At 35.2% G+C, this 27,237-nt stretch overlaps 1 protein-coding gene across 1 annotated transcript in view; it reads left to right on the top strand.

Moving 5' to 3' along the window:
• The window catches only part of LOC306876789 (rap guanine nucleotide exchange factor 4-like), a gene marked incomplete at its 5' end in the record, with an annotated part of 69,318 nt that extends 43,082 nt beyond the window's left edge, over nucleotides 1–26,236 (top strand). Inside the window, 25 exon segments of the mRNA XM_079428196.1 lie at nucleotides 6,095–6,201; nucleotides 7,190–7,311; nucleotides 8,433–8,616; nucleotides 8,935–9,019; nucleotides 10,590–10,650; nucleotides 10,837–10,913; nucleotides 11,140–11,286; nucleotides 13,478–13,575; nucleotides 13,686–13,771; nucleotides 15,188–15,281; nucleotide 15,487; nucleotides 15,490–15,624; nucleotides 15,771–15,859; nucleotides 18,325–18,355; nucleotides 18,441–18,519; nucleotides 19,146–19,292; nucleotides 21,497–21,594; nucleotides 21,718–21,843; nucleotides 22,971–23,149; nucleotides 24,166–24,256; nucleotides 24,374–24,424; nucleotides 24,525–24,612; nucleotides 25,294–25,358; nucleotides 25,435–25,489; nucleotides 25,574–26,236. Coding sequence (XP_079284322.1) covers nucleotides 6,095–6,201; nucleotides 7,190–7,311; nucleotides 8,433–8,616; nucleotides 8,935–9,019; nucleotides 10,590–10,650; nucleotides 10,837–10,913; nucleotides 11,140–11,286; nucleotides 13,478–13,575; nucleotides 13,686–13,771; nucleotides 15,188–15,281; nucleotide 15,487; nucleotides 15,490–15,624; nucleotides 15,771–15,859; nucleotides 18,325–18,355; nucleotides 18,441–18,519; nucleotides 19,146–19,292; nucleotides 21,497–21,594; nucleotides 21,718–21,843; nucleotides 22,971–23,149; nucleotides 24,166–24,256; nucleotides 24,374–24,424; nucleotides 24,525–24,612; nucleotides 25,294–25,358; nucleotides 25,435–25,489; nucleotides 25,574–25,704 — 2,427 coding nt within the window. The 3' untranslated portion in view covers nucleotides 25,705–26,236.
• Between the last annotated feature and the right edge of the window lie 1,001 nt (nucleotides 26,237–27,237).

Below are 27,237 nucleotides of genomic sequence, written 5' to 3'. Positions count from 1 at the left end.
ACCAAAAACATGAGAGGAGTAAATTGTTGAATATTTTCCAGACCTTAGAAGGCTGCTGGAAAATATTAAGTGTTTAATGAGTGAAGGGAGATTTACAGATAAAGACGTTTATCGTTTAAAGAAAATTGTCACAAAAATTCAACTCCAGTTGAGCAATGGTGATGAAATGGTTTAATCTTTATGCCCTGATCGGATGTCTTGCTCTTTGTAGTGTAGCCTCTTTCTTATTTTTTTTATGAGTAAATGTGAATGGGGCTAGAGACTACAGAAAGAGAGCGCAGATCTATGAAGTAGTGAATCCGACTAAAATTGATGTCCTGTGTTTGTAGGAGACAGAGACGAAAAAATTAGGAATGGGGTGGTCTTCTTTGTCTGAGTCATAATACCTCACTCAGTGGTGGAGTTGCTGTTTTGTTTAATAAACACTTTACTCCCTCATCTTTTTTAGTAGAGGAATTTGTAAAAGGTAGAGGTTTAAAGATTAAGGCCCAATTTGAAGATCATGTTTTTGCTAATTTTAAATTAACAAGATGGCGCCGCTGTGTTCGGACGCCGTCCAGGTCGCTCCGTTAAGATTGTGTTTTTATTTACTTTTTTACTTACTTTTACTTTCTCTTTTTACACATTTCACGTGGGCACTGATCACCTATAACAAAGAAACACTTTTGGACTTTGGAAACCGCTACACTAAGCTGTTCCAGGACACTTTATCCACGAATCCATCATGGCCTCTGGAGATTCTTCGGAACGCGGAGATAAACAATAACCCTCCGAGGCGACGGATCAAGAAACACCGTGGGAAACGCGCTGGGATTCAAGACAGACTGAGGAAAAGGGCTCACAGTCCTCCTCTTCCGAGCATTCTGCTCGCAAATGTCCAATCCTTGGAGAATAAAATGGACGATCTTAGAGCCAGGATTAGTTTCCAACGGGACATAAGTGACTGTAACATCCTGTGTTTGTCAGAAACATGGCTTTCATCCTCGGTCCCGGACACCGCTGTAATGCTGAGTGATAACTTCTCTGTTTTTTGGACGGACAGAACAGCAGAGGCCGGTAAATCCAGGGGTGGAGGAGTGTGTTTCATGATTAACAAGAAATGGTGTGATCCCAGGAATATCTCCATTCTGTCGCGTTCCTGTTCGCCTCATCTGGAACATCTTTCCATTATTTGCCGCCCATTTTATCTGCCCCGGGAGTTTTCCTGTCCAACTAGAGGACCAAACACACTGGATCATTGCTACACTCAGTTCAAGAATGCCTACAAAGCCCGCTCACTACCGGCTTTTGGCAAATCGGACCATGCCGCCATTTTCCTCACACCGGAATATAAACAAAGGCTCGTTGAGGATCCCCCGGTGCAGAGAGTAGTGACGCGCTGGTCCTCCCACTCAGAGGCTATGCTACAGTCGGCTCTTGATGACGTCGACTGGGACATGTTCCGGGCGAGTTCTTCTGACGTCAGCGAGTTCACGGATGTAGCATTAAGCTTTGTAAACACGCTAACCGAGCAAGCTACAGAAACAATAACTATTAGGACATTCTCCAACCAGAAACCGTGGGTTGACAGTACAGTCCGTGCGGTTAACACACGCACTGCTGCTTACAATGAGGCTCTTCTGACCGGGAATATGAGCGAGTACAAAGCATTGTGCTATGCTCTCCGACTCTCAGTAAGAACCGCCAAACACAGATACAGAGAGAGAATTGAGTCTCATTTCCAGCTCAATGACTCTCAGCGGATGTGGCAGGGACTGAGGACCATCTGTGCCTTCGGAAACAAATCCTCCGCAGAGGTGAGAGCAGATCCGTTGCTGGCCGACGAGTTAAACATCTTCTACGGCCGCTTCGATTGCAACGGTGGCGGCATGACTCTGCCGTCCAGCATGTCAGGAAGCAGGCAGAGCAGCGATGATCCTGTTATCACCGTGTCGGAGGATGTGGTTCGGAGGGCACTAAAGAAAGTGAACGTCAGGAAAGCAGCCGGACCTGATGGGATAACTGGCCGTGTTCTGAGGTCCTGAGCTGATCAGCTCGCTGATTTGTTCACTTCCATCTTTAATGTGTCCCTTGCTACCTCCGTGGTTCCCACCTCATTAAAAAAAATCTGTCATAATCCCAGTGCCAAAGAACAATAAACCCTCTTGCCTGAATGACTATCGCCCAGTTGCCCTCACATCTATAATCATGAAGGTTTTTGAGAGACTTGTAAAGAGCCACATTTGCTCCTCCATACCTGATACTTTGGACCCTCTTCAGTTAGCCTATCGCCCAAACAGATCTACGGATGACGCCATCTCTCACGTCCTCCACTCTTCCCTCACACACATGGACAGCAACAATGGGAATCATGTAAGGCTGCTAATCATTGACTATAGCTCAGCTTTCAATACTATAGTCCCCATCAAGCTGGCATCTAAACTCACAGACCTCGGCCTAAACTCCTCACTCTGTGACTGGATTCAAGACTTCCTCACCAGCAGACCTCAAGTGGTGAAAGTTGGCCAGTTCACCTCAAACTCCATCACCCTCAACGTAGGAGCCCCACAGGGCTGTGTCCTGAGTCCCCTGCTCTACTCTCTCTACACGCATGACTGCGTGTCCTCTCACAGCTCCACATCTATTATCAAATTCGCTGACGATACTGTGGTTCTGAGCCTCATCTCCAACAACGATGAGACCGCATACTTGGATGAGGTAGAGAGACTCACATCATGGTGCCAGGACAACTGTCTCTCTCTGAATGTGAGCAAAACTAAAGAGCTGATCATGGACTTTAGGAAGAGAAAGCAGCGGCCCTACACTTGATCAGTGGGACCCCTGTGGAGAGGGTGAGTAGCTTCAAGTACCTCGGTGTAAACATCTCCGAGAACCTGACTTGGACTACATACATCCAAACACAGGTTAAGAAAGTCAGGCAAAGACTGTACCATCTGCGACAGCTGAGGAAATTCAGGGTCTCACCAGCAATCCTGAAAACTTTCTATTCAGGGACCATAGAAAGTGTATTGACTCAGTGCATCTCAGTGTGGTATGGAAACAGGTCCAATCAGGACTGCAAAGCACTACAGAGAGTTGTGCGCTTAGCTGAGCGCATCTCAGGGTCTGCTCTCCCCTCTATGCAGAACATCTACCTCAAACGCTGCAAAAATAGAGCTGTCAAAATCATCAAGGACTCAAATCACCCTGGTAACCGTCTATTCACTTTGCTGCCATCTGGTAAGCGCTTCCGTAGCCTGATGGCAAAAACTGAGAGATTTAGGAGGAGCTTCTTCCCCCAGGCCATCAGGCTCCTAAACTCTAACTCTGTGTCATAACATCACTTGACTCCATGTAAACATCACTATATCAATAAGCTATTCAGAATTTTTTCTACCTGATATTGCTGCTATACCCTGTACAACATTTTTGCACATTCTTTTACACATTCCTCTTATATTACTATTTATGTCAACAACATACTGACCTGCACATTTATATTTAGTTTTTTTTAATCTTTTATTTTATTTTATTCTTTTATTTTTTTCTACTTTTATTTTTCTTAATACTTGTATACTATATAATAGCACTGTCCTTGGAGCGGACCTGACTTACATTTCACTGCTGGTTATACTCTGTATAATTGTGTATGTGACGAATAAAAAATCTTGAATCTTGAATCTTGCTTTTGTCTGTAGATATGCACCGACCTCACAAATAGAAATAAGTGTTTTTTTAGATAAATTAAATACAGAAGTAAAAAAGTGTGATAATGGGGAGTTTTTAGTTATGGGAGGGGATTTTAATGGTGTTGAGAAAAACAATGATAGGAACCGTGTAGAGCCACAAATGGCTTCTCGTAGAAAATTAATATACTGTAAATGATAGAAACGAATGAGCTATGTGATATATGGAGACATTTTAATTATAGAGTTAAACAATATACATGGACACACGTTCGTGATAATTTGCTGTCAATGGCACGCTTGAATATCACTGTAGTTTTTTCATAAATAGCTCAATTGTTCCTGTAGGTTTCTCTGACCATAGTTTGGTTGTGTGTTCATTGAAGTTGGGTTCTGTTAAGTTAAGTAGCCTTTATTGGCAGTTTAATGTGACTTTGTTATCAGATTTAAAGTTTAAAGAGGCTTTTAAGTTTTATTGGGAGACATTTAGAGAACAAAAAGGTCAATTTTCCTCTTTACAAGAATGGTGGGACATTGGAAAAGTTAAAATCAAGCAATTATGTCAACAATATACTTTAAATGTCACTAAAATTTTAAGTCTTTTTAATGACATTTTGGAAATTCCAGCTTTAATTCAAGAAACTGGAAATCAAGACCATTTAGAATATATTTATTTGAAAAGGTCAGATTTATATAAAAGAAAGGCACAGGGGGCATTGGTTAAATCACGTTTCCAGAATGTGGAGCAGTTGGATGTTCCATCAAAGGTTTTTTTTGGATTGGAAAAAAAGAATGGTCAGAGACGTCACATACAGAATTTACATTCTGAAACTGGGGTTTTGTTGTCTGATCCAGTTGAAATGAGAAAAAGAGCTGCTAAATTCTATAAAAATCTTTATAGTTGTGATCACAGGATAGGTCAAGATGAAGGTAATATTTTCTTTGAAGATTTGCCTAAAATCTCTGAAAGTGCTAATGTAATACTCAGTAAAGCTATTACTTTAAACGAATTGTATGATGCTCCTCAAAGTATGTAAAATGGGAAAGTTCCAGGGATAGATGGAATTCCCTTTGAGTTTTATAAAGCATACTGGGGTATTGTAGGGGAGGACTTGCTTGCAGTCCTTAGTGATAGTTTAGTTAGAGGTTTGTTACCATTAAGTAGTCGGAGAGCAATTCTTACTCTCCTGCCAAAGTAAGGAGATTTAAGTGATATTAAAAACTGGAGACCAGTATCATTACTGTGCTCTGACTATAAAATTTTGTCTATTGGCAGATAGATTAAAGGAAGTCTTAGAGGATATAATTAATCTTAACCAATCCTACTGTGTGCCTGGTAGATTTATCTATGATAACATCTTTTAAATTCAGGATTTGATACATTTTTCAAAAATTTGTGGTGTAAATTTTGGCTTGATTTCCATTGATCAAGAAAAAAATAATATGGGAAGTTTCAGATGCATTTGGATTTAATACTGTTTTTAAAAGTTATATTAGAGTATTATATAGTGACATTGAGAGTATGTTGAAATTTAATGGTGGCTTGTGTGCACCTTTAAAAGTTCAACGTAGAGTAAGGCAAGGTTGTTCATTGTCAGGCATGCTCTACACTTTAGCAGTAGAACCACTTTTACATAGATTGAGAAAGGTTTTAAGAGGTTTATCATTGTCAAAATGTGAAAGTAGATTTGTTTTTTCAGCTTATGCTGATGACATTATTATAATTATTACAAAAGATACAGGCTTGTATCACAACCGAAGAGGCTGATTTATTCAGAAGATATTGTGATGAGAAAATTGTATCATATTTTGTTTGAAAATTGTCTAAATGCTTATTCTCTTCAACATAAAGTGAGCACAGGGCCATTAATTTCATTGTTAGGAAATCTCCTGCACTAACTGTCATTCAAAGCTAGATTTATGTGACTCAAAATATTGTAAATTCTTTTTGGAAAAGTCATGCCTCAGCAAATGAGATTTTATGATATTGCTCACTCTGCATTTCCACATATATTTACATTTACATTTACATTTAGTCATTTGGCAGACGCTTTTATCCAATATATATGGAGTCAGTGTGGCTGAATATTTCACAGAAAGCAGTCATTTATTATTAAAGAGTTTTATAGTTTACTCTGTCAGCCAGAAACAATATACACTTAAAATGTCTGCCAATATTTCACTGTGTTGTGTAAAGGTTAACAAAAGACTAAAGAACAAATGGTCCTGCATCCATCTCATCCCCATCCTTTTGTTTTCCAGAAATCATTCATTCAAAGTCCCACCAAACTTCACCCCAAATCCATTTCTCAGGTATTCCAACCATCCTGTTATCAGGCTGACAGCTGTCAATCACAGTGTTGAGCTGTTTGACATATACATTATATGGTATGTATAGAGTGGTCTGTCTTTCCCTATTTGTCTCTCAGGTGCCGTCAGAAAAGATCCTCCAGGCAGGTAAAGTGTTACGAAACACAATCCTGTCCCGAGCACCTCACATTATCAGAGACAGGAAGTACCACCTTAAAACATACAGGTAAGTGTAGTCTTAGGGTTTTATTATTATTATTATTATTATTAATATCATTATTATTATTATTTACTGTGTTAAATATGATATATTTTATAATTTATTATATTCGTATATTCTATAAACAGTGTTGGGAAGGAAACGCTGGAAATGTAATAGGTTACAGATGACAAGTTACCCTATTCAAAATGTAATAAGTAGTGTAACTATTTCAATTACTTTATTAAAGTAATCTAACTGATTACATTTGATACTTTTTAAATTTCATTTTTTTTCCCTGAATTTTTCTAAACCATTTTCAAGCATTTAATGCAGATAGAGTTAACCTTACAATAGTGCTCAACACTGATTACTGTCACACTTTCAAAATCCTTCTTCACTTGAATTAAGATTATAATAATTTTATTTTGAAAGCACAGCCACCAAAATCTGACTTTAGCACATATTTTTACTTTGAGATCATTCTGAGGTTAAATCCAGATTTAAAATCATAACAAGATATAGTTTAATAGCTACAGTACTGTTTTAGAAATCAAGTCTTTGCATAGCTACGACAGGAAACACTGGCATCTAACAATGCCTTGGAAAAAAAAAAACAGTTAGTTAAATAAATAAATAAAGGACATACATAAACTCAAATAGGAATTAAAACAGTTATCGAATAAGCATATGTTCTATATTGTGTCCTAAACTACTGAAACTGTCATATTTTAGATCAGTCAATGCTATTTTGGAATGAAATCAATCAAATCTCTGTGTGTGTGTGTGTGTGTGTGTGTGTGTGTGTGTGTGTGTGTGTGTGAAAATATTCAGATGTGACCTCCTTTGTAAAAGTTAACATTTTCATAAGTAACTGTAATTTAATTACACATCATCTCAGTAAATGTAACTAGTTACTCTCCAACACCATCTATAAGTCATTAAAGACTGCTCTCTGTGTGGAGTGGTTCAGTAGATTATCAGTATTCTGTGTGTGTGCGTGTGTGTGTTGTAGGCAATGCTGTATGGGAACAGAGCTCGTTGATTGGCTGATGCAGCACACTTCCTGTGTTCACTCTCGTGTTCAGGCTGTAGGGATGTGGCAGGTGCTGCTGGAGGAGGGCGTCCTAAACCACGGTGAGTGTGTCATCTCAAACACTATCACTGTATGTGATAGTGAAAGAAATTAATACTTTTATTCGGCAAGAGCACTTTAAACTGATCAAAAGTTACAGATAAGACATTTACAGTTATGAAACAGTTATGACTGTTAGGAAAAAAATATATATTTTTCAAATAAATGTTCTTTTGAATGTTCTTTTTTCAAAGAATCACAGTTTCCACAAAAATATTAAGTAGCACAACTGTTTTCAGCAATAAGAAATGTTTCTTGAGCAGTAAATCAGCATATTAGAATGATTTCTGAAAGATCATGTAACACTGAACGCTCACTCAGGAACTTGTTTAGTAAGATTTTACCTGAAAAGATTTTAGAATTTTTAGCATTTGTTAATTTTAAAAAATCTTATAATTTTAAATGCCATATTTTTGTGTTTGCTTGGTTTTTATTTTGTGTTTATGTAACTCTTGTATTACAATAGTTTTTGCCATTAAGCTAGCCTTATGTATGCTGACATGTAAATAAAAATAAATAACTTCTAACTCATGTGACACAGAAGACTAGAGTAATGATGCTAAAAATTCAGCTTTAAAATCACAGGTATACATTGTAAAATATATTCATAGAAATCATAGAAAATAGAAATCATAATAATATTTCACAATACTACTATTTTCATATATTTTATTAAATAAATGCAGCTTTGGTTGAGCATAAGAGACTTCAAAAACATTAAAAATATTACTAACCATAAACTAGTGTACATGTATAATCACCCATTACATGCAGGTCAGTCATTGATTAAAGTAGTAAATCACAGCAATTTGCAAAATTGACAGCTATTGAACTAAATTAAAACAATACTGAACTGAACTGAACTATCTTTCCTTTCAAAAGATACAGCTTTGTTCCTTATTTGCCCCTAAAGGGTACATATAAGTAACTTTAAGATTCATATTAGTACCTTTTAAACAGGTATCGCCTTAGAGAAAACTTTTGTATCTTTTGTATATTTTTCAGCAAGTGTAAAATGAGCCACACTTGAGTTTTGTTTACACTACAGATGTGATGTGGTCACTTGTGTTTCTGTGTTGTATGGTTGGTCTCTATTGCCGGTTTGTTCTGTGTTTGGCTGCAGTGGACCAGGAGCTGAGTTTCCAAGATAAGTATCTGTTTTATCGCTTCCTGGAGGATGAGACAGAGGACACACCCCTCCCCACTGAGGAAGAGAAAAAAGAGAGCGATGAAGAACAACAGGACACCCTCCTGCTCCTCTCTCAGATCGGACCTGATGCCCATATGCGAATGATCCTGAGTAAACAGTACGTTCTTCCTCAGAAGCAGCAGCGCATATTAATGAGTCATTACGTCCCCCAGAGGACTCTTAAGGTTAGGGTTATTAAGAGAAGTGCCTTAGAATGATCTGATCTGTATCTGCTCCTATTTGGCTGCTTTCCTATGACCTTTCCCACAATTCTGATAGTCTGAAAGTCTCTAAAGGCAGATTAGACTTTTATATGCATGATGTAACTGAAGGAGAGACCTTTTAAAGGTCCTGAGAGATGTAATATCTGCACCAGGACAAAACGTTTTAAAATGTCAGAAAAAGTCATCACTGTCCTCCCTGCTCCTCTCTGCAGGCCAGGCCAGAGAACAGTAGATGACCTGGAGGTCATTTATGAAGAGCTGCTGCATATCAAAGCCTTATCACATCTCTCCACCACTGTAAGTACACATTATATGAAGTTAGAGGAAATTAGTTTGGTACACACACATTTCAGCAAACGAAAAATTGAGACCAAACAAAAAAAAATCTGATATAAAGGCTGTTCATGATTCTGTTTCTTATGAAATGAAAGTGAATTGGAGGTGATGCTGTTCATCTTCATAAAGACAAAAAAAAATCCATAAAACTAATCCTTGCCACCCATACTGTTACATGCATGATCTGTTTTAGTTTAGTTGTATCCTCGTCCTGCCTTGTTTGTTTCCATGGTTATTGATTAATTAGTTACACACCTGTTTTCTGTTCCTCCCTGATTACGTTCAGTATTTAAAGCCTGTGTTCTCCTATGTTCCTTTGTCTGCTATCGTTTTGGATTTGTGTTTGGTTGTGCCCTGCCTGTGGATTATTAAAAGAACTCTTTATTATACTCTTTCGTCGTGCGTTTTGCGTTACACACCAGATACGTAACACATACCCTTGTGAAAAAGAAGTGTGTTTAATTATATTGCATGTGCACTTGTAGTGTACGCTACTTCAATTTTTTTTTTTTTAAACTGTACTTCCGGATAATAGATTAACCAAATAAAAGGCCATTAATGTGTACTTAAAGAAAGTACACTTTTAGATTACAAATTATTTTAAGGTGTCCTCGTTACAGTGTAATTATACATTTAAGTACTGAGTAATATTAATTAACTATATGTACTTACTATATGGTTAGGGTTAAGATTAGGGTTACTTTCATGTAATTATGCATCATTTATTGTTATTATAATAGTAAGTACATGTTACGTGTAACAAACCTTAAAATTAAGTGTTACCTTTATTCTTAAAAGTTTACTTTTTAATGATGTCAAATTTTAACTTTAAAGTACATTATGTTTTAATAGTATATGATGTATTAATAATTTAAAGTACAATCTTATCATAATTTAAAGAATACACTTATTTTGATGTGACTAACATACTAAAGCACAGGTAAATAACTTGACTATAATTGTACATGATTATAATTGAACTGTAACGTGTTACTCAATACTACATTACAAGTTAATATATTTTTAAATGTACTAACTGCAACTTCATCTTCACAAATGTGTAATTACAAATTTAAATACATGACATAAATAGAAATCTCATTAACATATATTTTTGTTTACCATAAAGGCTTGTCAGTATATTCAGCAGTACTTTAACCATATTTCAAAGATAAGAGAAAAGACAGCTAATTGCATTTAATATTTTAAACTGTAATATATTTTCAGTTAATTACAATTAGCATGCAAACAAGCGTCCGAAAACATTACATTCACTTTGCATGTATATTCTTTTAAATCATGTTATTTCCATAATAAGAACACTTCTCAAAGGTATATATTATATAAACTGACTTTTTTTTACTCTTTGGGGTAAACTATTGCATTAATGCATGAATTGCAAGCTGAGCTTTAATGTGTGCATTGTTAAAAATATCATTTGCCTTCAAATGAAGGCGATTTTCTTATTTCATTATTACACGGTGACGTGTTTCATCAGTATAGAGCCTATTGTCTTGTGTTTTCTCCTTAGGTGAAGAGGGAACTAGCTGGTGTTCTGATATTTGAGTCTCATGCCAAAGCAGGCACAGTGTGTAAGTGTCAAAATCATTACAACACAAACCTGCTAACGTCACAAACAAAATAAAGACAAGCCATTCAGAACTAAATCGCTTTAAATGAGTGCTGAATTTCAGTGTGTGATTATTATTTGTCTAATATGTGTCTGTGGTCTGCACCAGATGAGTTTGATGTTCATTATCGATCTCTTTTGTTCCTAGTGTTTAATCAAGGGGAGGAGGGCACGTCATGGTACATCATTCTGAAAGGCTCCGTTAACGTGGTGATCTATGGAAAGGTCAGACTAGTAATTCCCCACTAATGCTTCACATTTAACAGACTAATTAAGCGTTTAATGTGTGATAATGCAGACCAGCTAATCACTCTCAAGCCAATTATAGTGCATGCAGACTGTGCCAGGAAAGTGTGTGTGCAAATTGAATTACAGCTGGAAGATGTTTTCATAAGTGTCTGTACTCTTTGCTGGTTTGTCGGGGTCTGACAGATGTCATGTCTCGTTGCAGGGTGTAGTTTGCACGTTACATGAGGGAGATGACTTCGGGAAGCTGGCTCTGGTGAATGACGCACCTCGGGCAGCGTCTATCGTACTGAGAGAGGACAACTGCCACTTCCTGAGAGTGGATAAAGAAGACTTCAACAGAATCCTCAGGGTCAGGGCTCATTATTCACAACAAAACAAATGCCTTACACTGAGAAAAGTGCTTTGTCATATACTCTACACTGAAAAAGTGCTAACCTGCAATTGTTACCCTGTAAATTTTGATTTGTTGGTGTGATATTTAAGTTGATTTAGTGATGTTAAATAGTACTTTGGACTAAATAAAAAATAAATTAAAATAAAATACAAAAAAAAAAAAAAAAAAAAACAGTTTTGAAATGTGCTTTTGTCATTTTTATTACTTTTTTTATTGGGGTTTTATAGTTTTATTTTATTTCAAGTTTTTAGTTTTTAGTTTTTTTAGTTGTAGTTTACGTAATTTCAGCACTTCAACTTCAACTTATTTTGTTTCAGGTAGTTGGCCAAATCAGCATTTCTAATTGTTGCATACATTTTTTAAGTTTTAAGAAGATTTTCATCTAATATTTATATTTTATATTTAATTTTATATTTATGCTTTACCAGTTTTAGATAACAATAACAACTACCATTGTTATTTTCATATAAGTTTTTGAATTCTATTATATTTTCTGTTTTGACATTTTATAGTTTTAGTAATTTTGTTGTGCTTTGTCATTTTAATTAGATTTTGTTTTTGTCTACATAGTTATTATTTTTATTTATTAGTTTATTTAGCTTTAAAGTGCTTTAAATTAAACTAAATGTAAATTAGAAATGTCTAGAAATCTCTTTATATTTTATTTTATTTATTTATTTCCTTTTTCCAAATTACATAAATGTTTTTGGTCGCAGTTGATTTTACAGTATGTGCACTTAGCTGTACTGTACTTACTTACCTAAGAAAGTACTGGGTAATATAAGGTAACTATATGGGTTCAGGTTTAGTACCTTATTACCCAGTTATTGTAATTACTACTAGTGCAAGTACATATTATGTACAGTACATGTAGAACTGTAAATGTAAACCATAATAAACCTGATACCTACATTTGAATTTCTTTACAAACTTTTAAATGTAAAAAAATAATATAAATTATAGAAATTGAAATGGGTGAGTTGATAGTCAATGAAAAGCAGAAAACAAGTGTGCAGCAGACATGTGAACTCCTCCAATGCTGTTTAAAAACATCCCAGAAGTGAATGTCCACAGAATATAGACAAAGAAGAAGCTAAAAACAAATAGTGCACTGTTGCAAGTGTACCATTTGCTTATGTGCTGTTAGCGTAATGACTATTTACTCATTGTCTAATTGTTTTCTCTGGCTGCATTGGTGTTGTGTTAGTATTGTATAATGGTCCGTCCATCAGCAGCACAGGAAAATCTCTCTCCCAGCGCTCTGACAATAGAGAGCTGAGCTCAGGAAAGCTGTGTAAGCGGAAGCTCAGTCTGATAGTGAGGGTGTGTGTGGTGCTTAGTGTGTGTTTGGCACACACACACAAACAGGATGCCAACTATCTAAACAAATATAGGCAGATTTATTGAGATTTCACATTCTAGGCACATTTATTGCATAGTTACAGCATTATGCAACTGGACAAAGCAATCTGTATTCACTATATCAGTTAGTATGTCTGAAGACTGCAACTGATAGAAATGGTGAAGGACACAATCTTTAATAAGGCATCGTTTCTGGGCTTAGTAGATTTTTATTTTTTATTTATTAATTTATTTTACAGTCAGTTTCTTTATAAACCTTAAAGTCTTGAACACAAACTACTGAACATTATTATTCAAGAAAAAAGATACAGTTGATAAAATACAGCTGCATACTGTATGTTGTTGCAATGATAACTTGTATTATGTCTTATATTAATCGAAAGGTTTGAACAAATCTCAAGTGTACTTTATAAAATAGGCTGGGAACCTGTCTCCCTCTACTGGTAATGATGCTGAATTACAACAAACATTACAGAAGTGACACTGTGGAAAACTTAAAATGACAAACACCTCCATTTGATAATTCATAAATCAACTATATGATCTGAGCTCATCAGTGCTGTAATAGTGAGTTTATTGCTTATTGCTGCTAAACTACTGACTTCAGAAACCTAGCGTCCTGAACACTATCACATATCATCTGTTGTGATTTGTTTCCTGTGTGAACCAACCAGTCATTTAGATCTTAGTACAGACGTTAGTACGTTAGCTGTTAGTACATCACATATGAACATAGTTATGATCAAATCTATTTCTTTTTCTAAATCTATTAATTCTCTTTCAGGATGTGGAAGCAAACACGGTCCGTCTGAAGGAACATGAGGAGGATGTGTTAGTTTTGGAGAAAACTAACAACAGGGGCTCCAGTTCGTCTCCTCTCAAGTACATTTCTGTTCTTCTGTCATTTTTTAACATTAGGAATTTAGGAATACTATGGAGTAACTGTGAACTGCTTTATATATCAACAACCTCAAACTACACCTGTTCTTCAGGTATACTGTGATGTCTGGAACTCCGGAGAAGATTCTGGAACATCTTCTGGAGACAATGAAACTCGACTCCCAGTTCACAGAGTCAGGTACTTTGCAGTGCATTGAGTATGAATGAATGATGCATTTATATAGCGCTTTATTGTGTATTGCTGTAATCCCAACGCGCTTTACAATCATGTGGGGGGGGGTCTCTCCTCAACCACCACCAGTGTGCAGCATCCACTTGGATGATGCGACGGCAGCCACAGTACAACGGCACCAGTGCGCTCACCACACACCAGCTACAGGATATAGAGCCAATCAAGTGCATGGGGATTATTAGGAGGCCATGATTGACAAGGGCCAGTAGAGGGAATTTGGCCAGGACACCGGGGTTACACTCCTAGTCTTCACGAGAAGTGCCATGGGATTTTTAATGACCACAGAGAGTCAGGACCTCGATTTAACGTTGCATCCAAAAGACGGTGCTCTTTTTGACAGTATAGTGTCCCCGTCAATATACCGGGGCATTAGGACCCACACTGACCACAGGGTGAGCACCCCCTGCTGGCCTCACTAACAAGAGAAATCTACGCAGATAAACAGTAAAATGGGAGGTGGCTAAATGCAACTTTATTTTCTTTCACGTTTAAATGGAGTTAATACAGCATTATCTGGAGTCCTGTTTGGCCTGAAATATGAGCAGAGCTGACCATCACAGTCATTAACAACAAATAATCAATGCAGTAATTCCCACGAATTTTCAAGGATTCATATAATGAACATTTATCGCATTATGCTGATCCCTAAAATGTCATCATTCTGTTTAAAATGTTCTTTCTTGCTTGCTTGCTTTCTTGAAAGAAGTTAACTTTAGTCAGCAAGGATGCATCAACTTATGAATGTGACAGTGAAAAAAAACAAAAAACGTCTGTAACGTTTCAAAAAGTCTATTTGCAAATAAATGCTGTTCATTTGAACTCTGTATTCATAAAAAAATAGTTTTCAACATTGATCATATTCAGAAAAGTTTCTTGAGCAGCAAATATTAGAATGATTTCTGAAGGATCATGCGACACTGAAGACTGGAGTAATGCTGCTGAAAATTCAGCTTTGCATCATAATAAATAAAATTTTTAATAAATAAATAAAAACATATATTACAATATTAAAGCATCATTTTGAATTGTAATAATATTTCACAATTATATCACAAAATTATTGAACATTAAACATTTTACCAATCCCATAATTTTACATGGTAGTATAGATATTGCCCTTGTGCATGTATTTTCAATGAATCAGTCAAACTGGTTGAAAAATGGTGTGAAAGTTTCAAAAAATTCAAAAGTGGCAACTGTATAAATATACATTACACAGAGCATAAATTAAACATACATTACATGCATTTACAGAAGAACTCGATCACAGTAACCAGAATTAGCTTAAAATCACTTTACCATGATTCATGTTGCAAAATGTAACCACATTTAAATAACTTTTCTTTTTCTCTGTCTCTATAGATCCTGCTCTGGATGACTTTTTGCTTATGCACTGTGTTTTTGTCCCAAACACTCAGCTGTGTCCTCTGCTTATGGCCCAATATCCTTTACAGCTGTGCTGACTGATTGGTGAAACTGAATATAACTGAATAAACTGATATAACTGAAGTCTCTGTAGTTCATCAGCTCGGGAAAAATGGTCAATGTGCCATGGCTGTCTTTTATGAATATTGTTTTATTGAACAAATGAGAAGGTCACTAAACTCTCAGATTGTGTGTGGCTCTGAGGTCCTTAGCGCTCGTTCACCTATCATGCTCAGCCGTCTCAGGGCAGTGAACAGGAGCGGATGGATTACTCTCTCAATAACAAGCGCAGGGTGATTCGTCTGGTCCTACAGTGGGCCGCCATCAACACAGACCACCTGCAGGAGGAGGACACCTCTTTCAACTTCCTCCAGGTCAGCAGCTCTGATCCGCTCAGCCGTGTTGCCTGATTAAAGTTAACCAGTTCATGAAGCTGTCCGTTCATTTTGTAAAGACTTTCTGGTGCTGCTGTGATTTAATGTGTGTGTTATTGTCAGTCTGAGCGTGTTGTTTGTTGCAGGAGTTTTATGAGACAGTGTGTGAAGATTCCAGACTCATTCCAGCTCTGAAAGACCAGCTTCCCGAACTAGAGAAAATCATCAAGCAAAAGTAAGTGCACAGTCTTACAAACCTGTTTAGCCTGACAAATGAAATAATAGTCAGAAACATCTCTTTTTTTTTTTTTTGAATAGAACAATTTATTGAACCTTAAAATCTGGGTATCATATTTGATAAATCAGACTTTTGTTGCTCATAAAGTATGGTATAGTAATATGAAGCTCACACTAGAGGTGGAAACACCTATGTTTGTTTTAAGAGGCCCTGAGAGCAAAATATATTTGGTGCAGATGCTGATATTCATATGGCCAAAAAGAAAGATGAAATTCTGACTGTTTGTTAGACTACTTACATAAAATGTATATAAATTAGTGCTGTCAAATGATTCATCGCAATCACATCCAAAATAAAAGTTGTTGTTTGCATAATATATGTGTGTGTACTGTGTATATTTATTATGTATGTATATAGATACACACACGTTTATATTTACATTTACTCATTTAGGAGATGCTTTTATTCAAAGCGACTTACAATATGGGGAATACATCAAGCGATTCATCTTAAAGAGGCAAATAGACACAGGAAGTGCTCGTAATACCAAATTTAAGACATTGTTCAAAAAAGTACAAGCTAGACTGGGGATTAAGTTAAGAGAAGCAAAAGGTTTTGTTTCTTTTTTTTAGGAAAAATGTTACGTTATGTATTTAAGAAAAATAAGTTATGTTTATATTAAATATATTTACACAGTTAGGTCCATATATATATTTGGACACTGACACAATTTTCATAATTTCGGCTCTGTATGCCACCAGAATAGCATGACAAATAAAACAATGATTAAATTAAAGTGCAGTCTTTAAGCTTTAATTCAAGGGGTTGAACAAAAATATAACTAAATGCTTAGGAATTACGACAATTTTTATACACAGTCTCCCCATTTTCAGGGGCTCAAATGTAAATAGACAAATAAATAGAACCACAAAATGTTCATTTTTAATATTTTGTTGAGAATCCTTTGCAGGCAATGACTGTCTTAAGTCTGGAACTCATGGACATCACCAGAGACTGGGTTTCCTCCATTGTGATGCTTTGCCAGGCCAAATACTGCAGCTGACTTCAGTTGTTGTTTATTTGTGGGTCTTTCTGCCTTTAGTTTTGCCTTCAGCGAATGAAATGCATGCTCAGTCGGGTTGACATATTACACTTTTTTACCTTCAAAAACTCCTGGGTAGCTTTTGCTGTATGTTTTTATACTAATATATAAAAGGTGCACAAGAGTCATTCATGCAAACACAAAACACCATCATGGTAACACACCTGATACTTCATGTAATAAACTTTCATTAAACAACAGAAGATGTAATAAAGCCCAATTGCACATTGGTACCAAACTGATACCAAAAACTATTAAAAAACATGATTTAAACAATACTTTCAAATGTGGAGTGTCATGCAGGGAATTCTGGGAATATCAGAACTAAAGACTAAATTATACATCGATTTGTTATTTTTTTACTTCTAAAATCTGTACAATTAACAGCATTTTACTGTAAAATTACATGAAATGTCTGGTTAGATCTTTTGCAGTTTTTCCCTGTATATAGTACGGGAACTTGCGTTAACCTCTTAATTTTTTTTCCCGTAGCGTTTTTACAAAATTTTACAGTTAAAATTACACTTATTTTTACAGTGTACATTATGCAATGAACAACTTATTTTTGGATGTGATTAATCGCGATTAATCATTTGACAGCACTATTATAAATATCAGTTGTCACTCAATATCTCCCAATAATGTTTTAATAAGATATGTAAATGCTTAGTTTTATCATCAAAGCTCTGTAGTTCTTATTGTGTAGAAATAAATCACGTATAGCAATACAATGATTATTGAGGGATGAATAATTAAATGATCCTCAAAAGCCTCGTGCATCTTATTTGATAAATCGCATTTTAACTTGATTTTTAGAAATAATCATGTATAGATAATCAAGTAAACATAAGTTGCTTCAGTCCAGCAAGTTTTCATCTTTCGTCCTTTACCTTCTAAAATCAGATGAGGGAAGGCATATAGCTGTAACGTTTCCATCCTTTAAAGGAATCCAGGAATAAACAAAAGTTCTTTTAATAAGAAACACAATCTCAGACAAAGGTTACACTTCAAGACAGGACAAAGACTAGAGGGAAACTGAGGACTTTAAAAGGAACTGGAACAAACGAGTAAACGAGATAATTAATTGGAACACAGGTGAAAAGACTAAACGATGATTAACTAATAACAGGAAACAAGAACAGGAAGAACCAAATAAGGGCAAAAGGGAACTAAACAGAAACAGACACGTAACAATAGCAGATTATGTATATATAAAAATTGTGATCATGTTGATAATGTAGAAGTCTCAGAAATTTGCATATACACTGTAATACAGCATTTTTTTTTTTTTATCAGACTGATAATGTTCAGAGAAACCTTTTACTTGCTCATAATCATAACACTCAACATTTATTCACAGCTGTGATGATGGCCGGCCCTCTCAGAAAAAGGTGAGGGGAAAATAAAAACAAGCAGAGTTTCTGAAGTATTCTCTTCAGTGCTGAGTCATGTGATAGTCCTTCTCTCTCATTTCAGCACAAAGTCCTGCTGCGTCAGTTCAGCACAGGGAACGACAGACTGCAGAAGAAACAGCCAATCAAAAGCACAGACGAGAGTGAGTCTGTATCTGCTCTCTATTGTGACTGACAGAACACTGTTCTCTCCTGTGGCTAATTTCACAGATGAGATAGATAGATAGATAGATAGATAGATAGATAGATAGATAGATAGATAGATAGATAGATAGATAGATAGATAGATAGATAGATAGATAGATAGATAGATAGATAGATAGATAGACAGTTTATATTACAATTATTATATTATTAGGCTATATTTAATGAGTGGTTATGGAACATTGCTTGATTTCATAGGGGATTTTATTTATTTACTTTTTTTTTGTAAATAAAACATCATAAGTGTTTACCTGTAACCTTTGTCCCAGGGCAATGTGGCAAGAAACTGTAATTTTTATTTATTTTGAGTGGGATCAACAATTAGAGAGAAATCTGTCATAGAACAGAAGAGTCAAAAGTGAAATAATCAACCAAAGATAGACCGGAAGAGTCACAAAAAGAATGTTCAAAAGAGGCTAAGACTTTAGGACAAAGAATAGATGTGAACCAATGACATGTGTTATCTTTATTTGAAGTTAATATTGTTTTGTTATTAAAAACAATTGATTATTTATCAAAGCTTAATGTTAATGTACTTTTCAAGTGTGTGTGTGTTTTGTTGAAGTCCTCTTTAAGGTGTACTGCAGTGATCATACCTACTCCACTATCCGAGTGCCTGTCGCTGTGTCCGTCAGAGAGGTCATCGGCGCTGTTACCGATAAGCTGGGGTCAGGAGATGATCTTCTGCTCATCCACCTCAACTCAGCCGGAGGTAAACACACACACACACACAAGCTATTTTTCCATTCTTATAGCCGTATTGACAGCCATTTCCTTTGTTTTTATTGGTGTTTGATTAATTGCAGGGTGATTAATTCCATGTTTGCAGAGTGTGCTGTTGCATTTACTCATATCTTTTTGACCTCTGGCTGACAATATGAGCTCTTCGCTGCACCCGTCTTGCTGTAGCATTTCACATTCTGAATCCCAGTGCTGCTTCTCTCTGAGACAGACACTCCATACTCACTGCCAGTTACGTCTGTTACACTGTGACCCAGTGCTGAGTGTCACTGCGTTAGATACAGTGAAGCATTCACAATAGCACAAATAAGATTTTCCAGCAAAACATTCGACAAAAATAAGTTCTGAAATGATACATCAATAGATGCCCTTGTGAAAAGGAAGAACACTTTAGCATATACTTTTAAAAAGAGTACTTATTAAGCAAAAATTACTTAAGTGCGAAGGAAATGTAAAGTTTTGGGACACTTAATAGCATACTAATTGTAATTGAATGAAACTGTATTGTAGGTTCAAATTATATTAAATGCATTTTGCTGAACTTTAATTTTTTTTGACCCATTTAAGTGGGACTTTATTACATTTTTATATGCATTTTTAAATGCAACTCTGTTGTCTGGTTTAAGTATACTAAAATTGTAAAAATGCTAAAACACTAAAACCAAAATGTACTTTAATGTAATTTCTGCTGAAACATACATTTCATGTATTTCAAACATCTTTGTAATTACATATTTTTAATGATGAAGTTGTGATTTGGTACAACAAAATTTTAATAAATACTAAACTACACTTAACTGCACGTAAATGTCCTTTTATTTCATTAAATTTATATTACAGATTCTATATAAGTACAGATTTTAAAAATATACTTTTAAGATCTGAAGTAAATACAGTTAAATACAATTAAGTGAAATTTTTTTTTTAAAAGGGTATGCTGTTTAAAAATAAGATTAAACTGTGACACTTTGTAGGATTTTCAGCAACAAAATTCAATAAACGCTGATGTAAGAGGCTGTTGATTGGATATCTAAGTTTTGGTTCTTTCGTAAACTGCACACATTAGGTCTCATAAACCAATAATGCATATTATAGTAGATTTGTGCATTTTCAGGAGAATATGTAAGTGGTGCTTGTGCAAAACTCGGTAACAATATATTATTACTAAATTAATAGTTCACCCAAATATAACTTTTTTTTTTCTTTTATTTAAAAAAAAAAATGTGTTCATCCTTACGGCATCCAAGATGTAGTTGAATGTGTTTCCTTAGATTTAAGAAATTCTCTAGAGAGTTGAAATTAGAAAATCACATCATTTCCTCACCAATGGATCCTCTGCAGTGAATGGGTGCCGTCAGAATGAGAGTCCAAACAGCTGATAAAAACATCACAATAATCCACAAGTAATCCACACCAATCTAGTTCATCGATTAATGTCTTGTAAAATGAAAAGCTGCTTGTTTGTAAGAAACAAATCCGTCACCAAGTTTAAAGATTTAACTTTAAACTGTCGCTTCTGTCCAAAATACCCATCCATAATCTATATAGGCCTATTAACATTTCCTCCAGTGAAAATGACCACCCCCTGTTTCCCCTCACATCAAAATCAATTTGACTGATTTGTTTTTGGACTGTTTGCTTTGTAAACTGTGCTTGATCTGTGCATATTTCTCTCCTGATTCAGATAAGACAACTTTTTCACTGGAGAAAGCAATATTATAGATACAGGATTCGTATTTTAAAGTATCAGCTTGAATTACAAATTTGTTTCTTACAAACAAGCACCTTGCCATTGTACAAGACGCTCATTGATGTACTGGAGTGGTGTGGATTACGATTATTGTGATGATTTTATCAGCTGTTTGAACTCTCATTCTGACGGCACCCATTCACTGAAGAGGATCCATTCCTGAGCAAGTGATGTAATACTACATTTCTTCAAATCTGATGAAGAAGCAAACTCATCTCCATCGTAGATGGCCTGAGTGTGAGTAAATTTTCAGCAAATTTTTGTTTTTGGGTGAACTATTCCTTTTAACTTGTTGTTTACATTTTGATGTAAATATTACAAAAATACTAAGTGCAGTTATTTTTAATAAGTAACTTCATGGTTTAGTCACTTGAGAAGCAGCTGATTACTGACATCTTTAATGACTGTGTGTTGGTGTTTCTCAGATAAAGAGCTTCTAAAGCCATCACATGTGTCCATCTTCTCATCACTGAGCATTAATGGCCGTCTGTTTGTCTGCCCGAGGGACCAGATCGATTCTTTGGTGTGTAAGAGCCCCTGGAGACTGCATTTATAACACACATCGGCTGTAAACATGCTGGATCAAACGTACATTAGCTTACTGACTGGCTGATTAACCGATCAATCGATCGACTCGTTCATGCAGACTCCGCTGCCGGAGCAGGAGGGGCCGTCTGCAGGCTCCATGTCTACGTTTGAGCTCATGAGCTCGAAAGATCTGGCTCATCAGATGACTCTCTACGACTGGGAGCTCTTCGACTGTGTACACGAGGTACAAACACACAGTTCTGTTTCGGTTTTAAAATTACTCTGACTTAAAGGGATAGTTCACCCCAAAATGAAAATCCTGTCTTTGTTTATGCACCCTCATGTCATTCCAAACTCACTTTAGTTCATCTTCAAAACACAAATGAAGATTTTGAATGAAACCTGAGAAGATTCTGTCACTCTATTAAAAGTCCATGCAACCAGAATTCATGAAAACATGTAAAAGTAATCCAAATGAATAAAGCAAGTTTAATCCAAGTCTGAAAAGACAATAATCTCTTTATATGATGAACAAAATTTAATTTAAACTTTTAATTTCATTTTCTTTCTTTTTTTTACATATAAACATTGATCAATGCACATGCCCTTATGAAAAAAAGTGTGCTTTACTGGTAATTTTATTGAATGTGCACTAAAATATCCAAATCAAAGCTTTAAAAACTGTACTTGCAGATCATACAATATTAATCAAATAAAAGTGTACTTTGAAAAGTGTACAGTTCCAAGATTGTACAATTTGTAATTAAATATGAAAAATGCACTTTGTAATATTCTCATTAAAAGTTTGACCTTGAAATACATTTTTAATCATTATGTTTTTAATTTTAACTGTAGTGTGTTATCAATATTACATTTAAAGTAATTAATGTACTAAATTGCAACTTCATCCATACAAAGTTTAGTTTACCATGTTTAGCAGTGCATTCAGCAGTACTTTAACCATATTTCAAAGACAATAGAAGTAATTATGAAATTACATATTTAAAAAGTTTTACTTAAGTGAGTCAAAATTTCAGCTAATTGCATTTAATAAACATTAAACTAAAATATGTTTTCGTTAAATTGCAATACATTATCTATACATATGCTACATTTTCATTTAACTCCAGTTTCACTCAATTTTAATTGTCAAAAAATGTTACATTCAGATCACACTTGAGTATATTCTTTTAAATTATATCATTTCTGTAATAAGTGCTCTTTTAAAAGTATGCTTAAATCGTCTTCTTTTTCTCAAGAGTTCTAAAATAATCTTTATTATTATGTGTGTACATTTTATATTGCATTTACATTGCATGAATCACCATTTCCAGTATAGTTCTAGTAATTGTCTGTGTATTTGTGTTTTAGCATGAGCTTATCTACCACACGTTTGGCCGTCAGCATTTCAAGAAGGCCACGGCTAATCTGGATCTGTTCCTGCAGCGCTTTAATGAGGTTCAGCTGTGGGTGGTCACAGAGGTTTGTTTGTGTCCCACGCTCAGCAAACGCGTCCAACTGCTCAAGAAGTTCATCAAGATCGCAGCGCAGTGAGTCTTCACTCATAAACATATATGACGTGTATGTGTGTGATGAGTCATTTTGTTCAGAGGAGTGTTAATGATATATGTACACAAAACATATATCATTAGTGAAAGAAATTACACTTTAGCATACTTGTGCTTATTATAGAAATAATACTCTAACTGTGAGTACATACTGAATGTAATGTTTTTGGATGCTTAATTGGATTTAACTACAATTAAATGAAAATGTAGGTTACACTTTATTTTAAGGTGTTCTTGTTACAGTGTAATTATACATTTAAGTAGTGAGTAATATTAATTAACTACATGTACTTACTATATGGATAGGGTTTGGCTTTGGGTTACTTGCATGCAAGTATGCATAGTTAGTTGTTATTATTATATTAAGTACATGTAACGTGTAACAAGGACACCTTATAATATAAAGTGTTACCAAAATGTATTATTTGTTTAAATTCAAATTAAATGCATTAGAGTGGTTTTTTTTTACCCACTTAAGTAGGACTTAAATACTTTTTTATATATATATTTTTTAATATAATTAACTCTATTGTCTTTGAAAAATGGTTAAAATGTACTACTGGATGTACACATAAGCATTTATGGTAAACTATATTGAAATGTATATGGAATTAATTGCACATTTGTAATTGTAATTATGAAGCTGCAATTTAGTACATTTAAAATATATTAGCTTTAAATGTAATATTGACTAACAAACTACAAATTATAATCAAGTACTCCACATGTGCTTTATGATGTTAGTCAGCACATCAAAATAAGTGTACTACTGTAATAAATGACAAAAGATTATTAAAACATAAAGGTTTAAAATGGACTTTAAAGTAAATCTTTTAATTTAACTACAAAGTGCATTTTTTTAAAAGTGAACTTAAGTGTGTTATAAACAACATACTCAGGGGCCTCACTTTCATTAATGGTGTAGTTTTGTGTCATAGTCTATGCTGTCCTGACTGCTCTTCTCTAAATTATGTGTGTGTGTGTTTGCTCTTTTTAAGCTGTAAAGAGTTTAAGAATTTGAACTCATTCTTTGCCATTATCATGGGCCTGGGAAACCCTGCTGTCTGTCGACTCAGTCAGACATGGGAGGTGAGTATTCACTACACACATGCGCACACACACACACACACATAACAGACAGACACTGTCGTTACTGACTGCTTAGTTCCATGTTTAACACTGATTCTCTGATATGCTTTCTCAAAGAAACTGCCCAGCAAGTTCAAGAAGTTTTATGGAGAGTTTGAAAACCTGATGGTGAGTTCAGCATGGTAGTTCAACTGCTAGTGATCTAAACATGTCACCTAATATTAAAGCTAAAGAGGATTTTGGAGATCTGTTGTCTTTCTCACTGCAGGATCCCTCCAGAAATCACAGAGCGTATAGACTTACAGTGGCCAAGTTAGAACCACCTATCATTCCCTTCATGCCTTTATTAATTAAAGGTGAGTGCTACTCTGAAATCACACACACCGGCCAAATGCTGCTTTAATAGTAGCGTTTTCCATATTTTTGAATATTTTTTAAATTAATTGATAAAAAAACATGTTAAATTCACTAATTGTTTAATGTTAATTGTATAAATTTTCCACATTTTAATTAATAAATTATTTTTTTTAATAAAAAACATGTTTTATTAATTAATGGTTACATTTCAGTTATGGTCAAAATGTAAATTTATTTTCAAATAATACTATAAAGATTGTATAATATTGTAATAATATAACATGTTTTTAATATTGTTAAAAAATAAATTTAAAATGTAACAATGTTTTTGTAAGGTTAATTTTAATAATTATTCAAATATTTATAAAAAATATTCTGATCTATAATAAAATATTATATGTAATAACTATTGCATCTATTTAAATGCATGTTAATTTAAGACAATAATAATGATTTGTCCTCAACATAATAATTATGCTATTAAAAAATGCTATATTAAGTATATAACAAAATTAGTCACAATAAATTAAATACAACTCATACTTTTACTATTCTGTACATTTGGATATTTATTCACACAATTCATGCAGTATGTGAACAATCAACAACTTTTTTATGACACAAAAATATTGCAATTTTAGCATCGCTTAAATAACTAACATCCATTTCTGCACTTTCAGACATGACTTTCACACATGAGGGTAACAAAACGTTTACTGACAGATTGGTGAACTTTGAGAAAATGGTGAGCTTGACCTATTTCATCATCTCTGAGACAGTTTTAAATGGGACTTGTTTAATATTTCTTGTGTGTTTTCCAGAGAATGATTGCAAACACAGTCAGAATCATGAGATACTGCCGGAGTCAGCCATTCAGTAAGACACCAACATAAACTTCACATCAAACTTATGTTTGAGTTCATCTGATTCAGCATTTCTCTCTCTCTTTCATCACTGCAGGTCAAGAAGCACCGCAGGTGACTGGTAAAAGCCATCAGGATGTGCGGAGCTACGTGCGTCACATTAGTGTGATTGACAACCAGCGAACCCTGTCACAGCTGTCCCACAGACTGGAGCCACGCCGGACCTGATCCGCTCCCGTCAGTGCTGCTTTACCTCTGCCAGTCAATAAGCTAGCTGTATATAAACAGAAGCCTTCCTCCGCTGCAGCGTATGCACACACAAGGGCTTTCCCTTTCTTTGGCTGGTTGTGTGAATGCGTGGCTTCATTTCAGTGTACGGCTGTGGATGTTCACAGCTCTGTTTGTGTCTTTCTTATATTCTGCCACAGATCAGATGTTCCCCTTGCTTTCAGATTGTGTTTGTAACAGTTGGACACCGTACATGGTGTTTAGGAGTTTGGAATCACGAGTTTCTTTCAAAGAGTTCGTCCTGTGGGAGGTTTTGGAGACTCTTTTATTTTATAATTTGAAGGACATTCTGAGCTTATTGAATTTGCTGACCTTAAAAATACAGTTAAAAAATTTGAGGTTGGTAAGATTTTTTTTTTTTTTTGAAAGAAAGAAATTAATACTCAGCGAAGATGTATTACATTGATGATTGAAGTGACAGTAAAGACATTTGTAATGTCACAAAAGATTTCAAATAAATGCTGTTCTTTTGAACTTTGTATTCATCAAATAATCCTAAAAATATATCAGTCTCCACAAAAAACAAACAAACTAAAACACACCCACACACACAAATATATATATATATATATATATATATATATATTTTATATAATAAGTGAAGTGACATACTGCCAAGTATGGTGACCCATACTCGGAATTCGTGCTCTGCATTTAACCCATCCATCATGCACACACACAGCAGTGAACACACACACACCGTGAACACACACCCGGAGCAGTGGGCAGCCATTTATGCTGCGGCGCCCGGGGAGCAGTTGGGGGTTCGGTGCCTTGCTCAAGGGCACCTCAGTCATGGTATTGAGGGTGGAGAGAGCGCTGGACATTCACTCCCCCCACCTACAATCCCTGCCGGCCCATGACTCGAACCCGCAACCTTTGGATTACGAGTCCGACTCTCTAACCATTAGGCCACGACTTCCCATATATAGTGCCCTCGAAAAGTATTGGAACAGTAAGGCCAATTCTCAAATAACTGCTATGACTTTTGTTCTACCCACTTAAATGATAGAAGTACTTGCGTTGTCCAATCTATACAGACTGTGTCTGTTCCCCGAATAGCAAGGTCAAAATATAAATTTAATGCAGAATCTAGAAAAAATCTGATCGTGATTAAACCAGAAAAATGCAAAATAAATTAACAAAAACAATTTTTAAAGCTTGGGCTCCTAAACATTAGATCACTCGCACCCAAAGCAGTTATTGTAAATGAAATGATCACAGATAATAATTTTGATGTACTCTGCCTGACTGAAACCTGGCTATTAAGCTATCAAGTGTGCTATTTTCATTTGGAATCTGTTGCTGTCAACTGTCAAGATGAGATCCAAAGAGCTGTCACTATCAGTGAAGCAAGCCATCATTAGGCTGAAAAAAACAAAACAAACCCATCAGAGAGATAGCAAAAACATTAGGCGTGGCCAAAACAACTGTTTGGAACATTCTTAAAAAGAAGGAACGCACCGGTGAGCT

The sequence above is a fragment of the Barbus barbus genome (genome assembly GCF_936440315.1).
Source record: "Barbus barbus genome assembly, chromosome: 11".
Taxonomy (NCBI): Eukaryota; Metazoa; Chordata; class Actinopteri; order Cypriniformes; family Cyprinidae; genus Barbus; species Barbus barbus.
The sequence above is the reverse complement of the archived record's forward strand: the minus strand, read 5'-3'. Positions and strand labels throughout refer to the sequence as shown.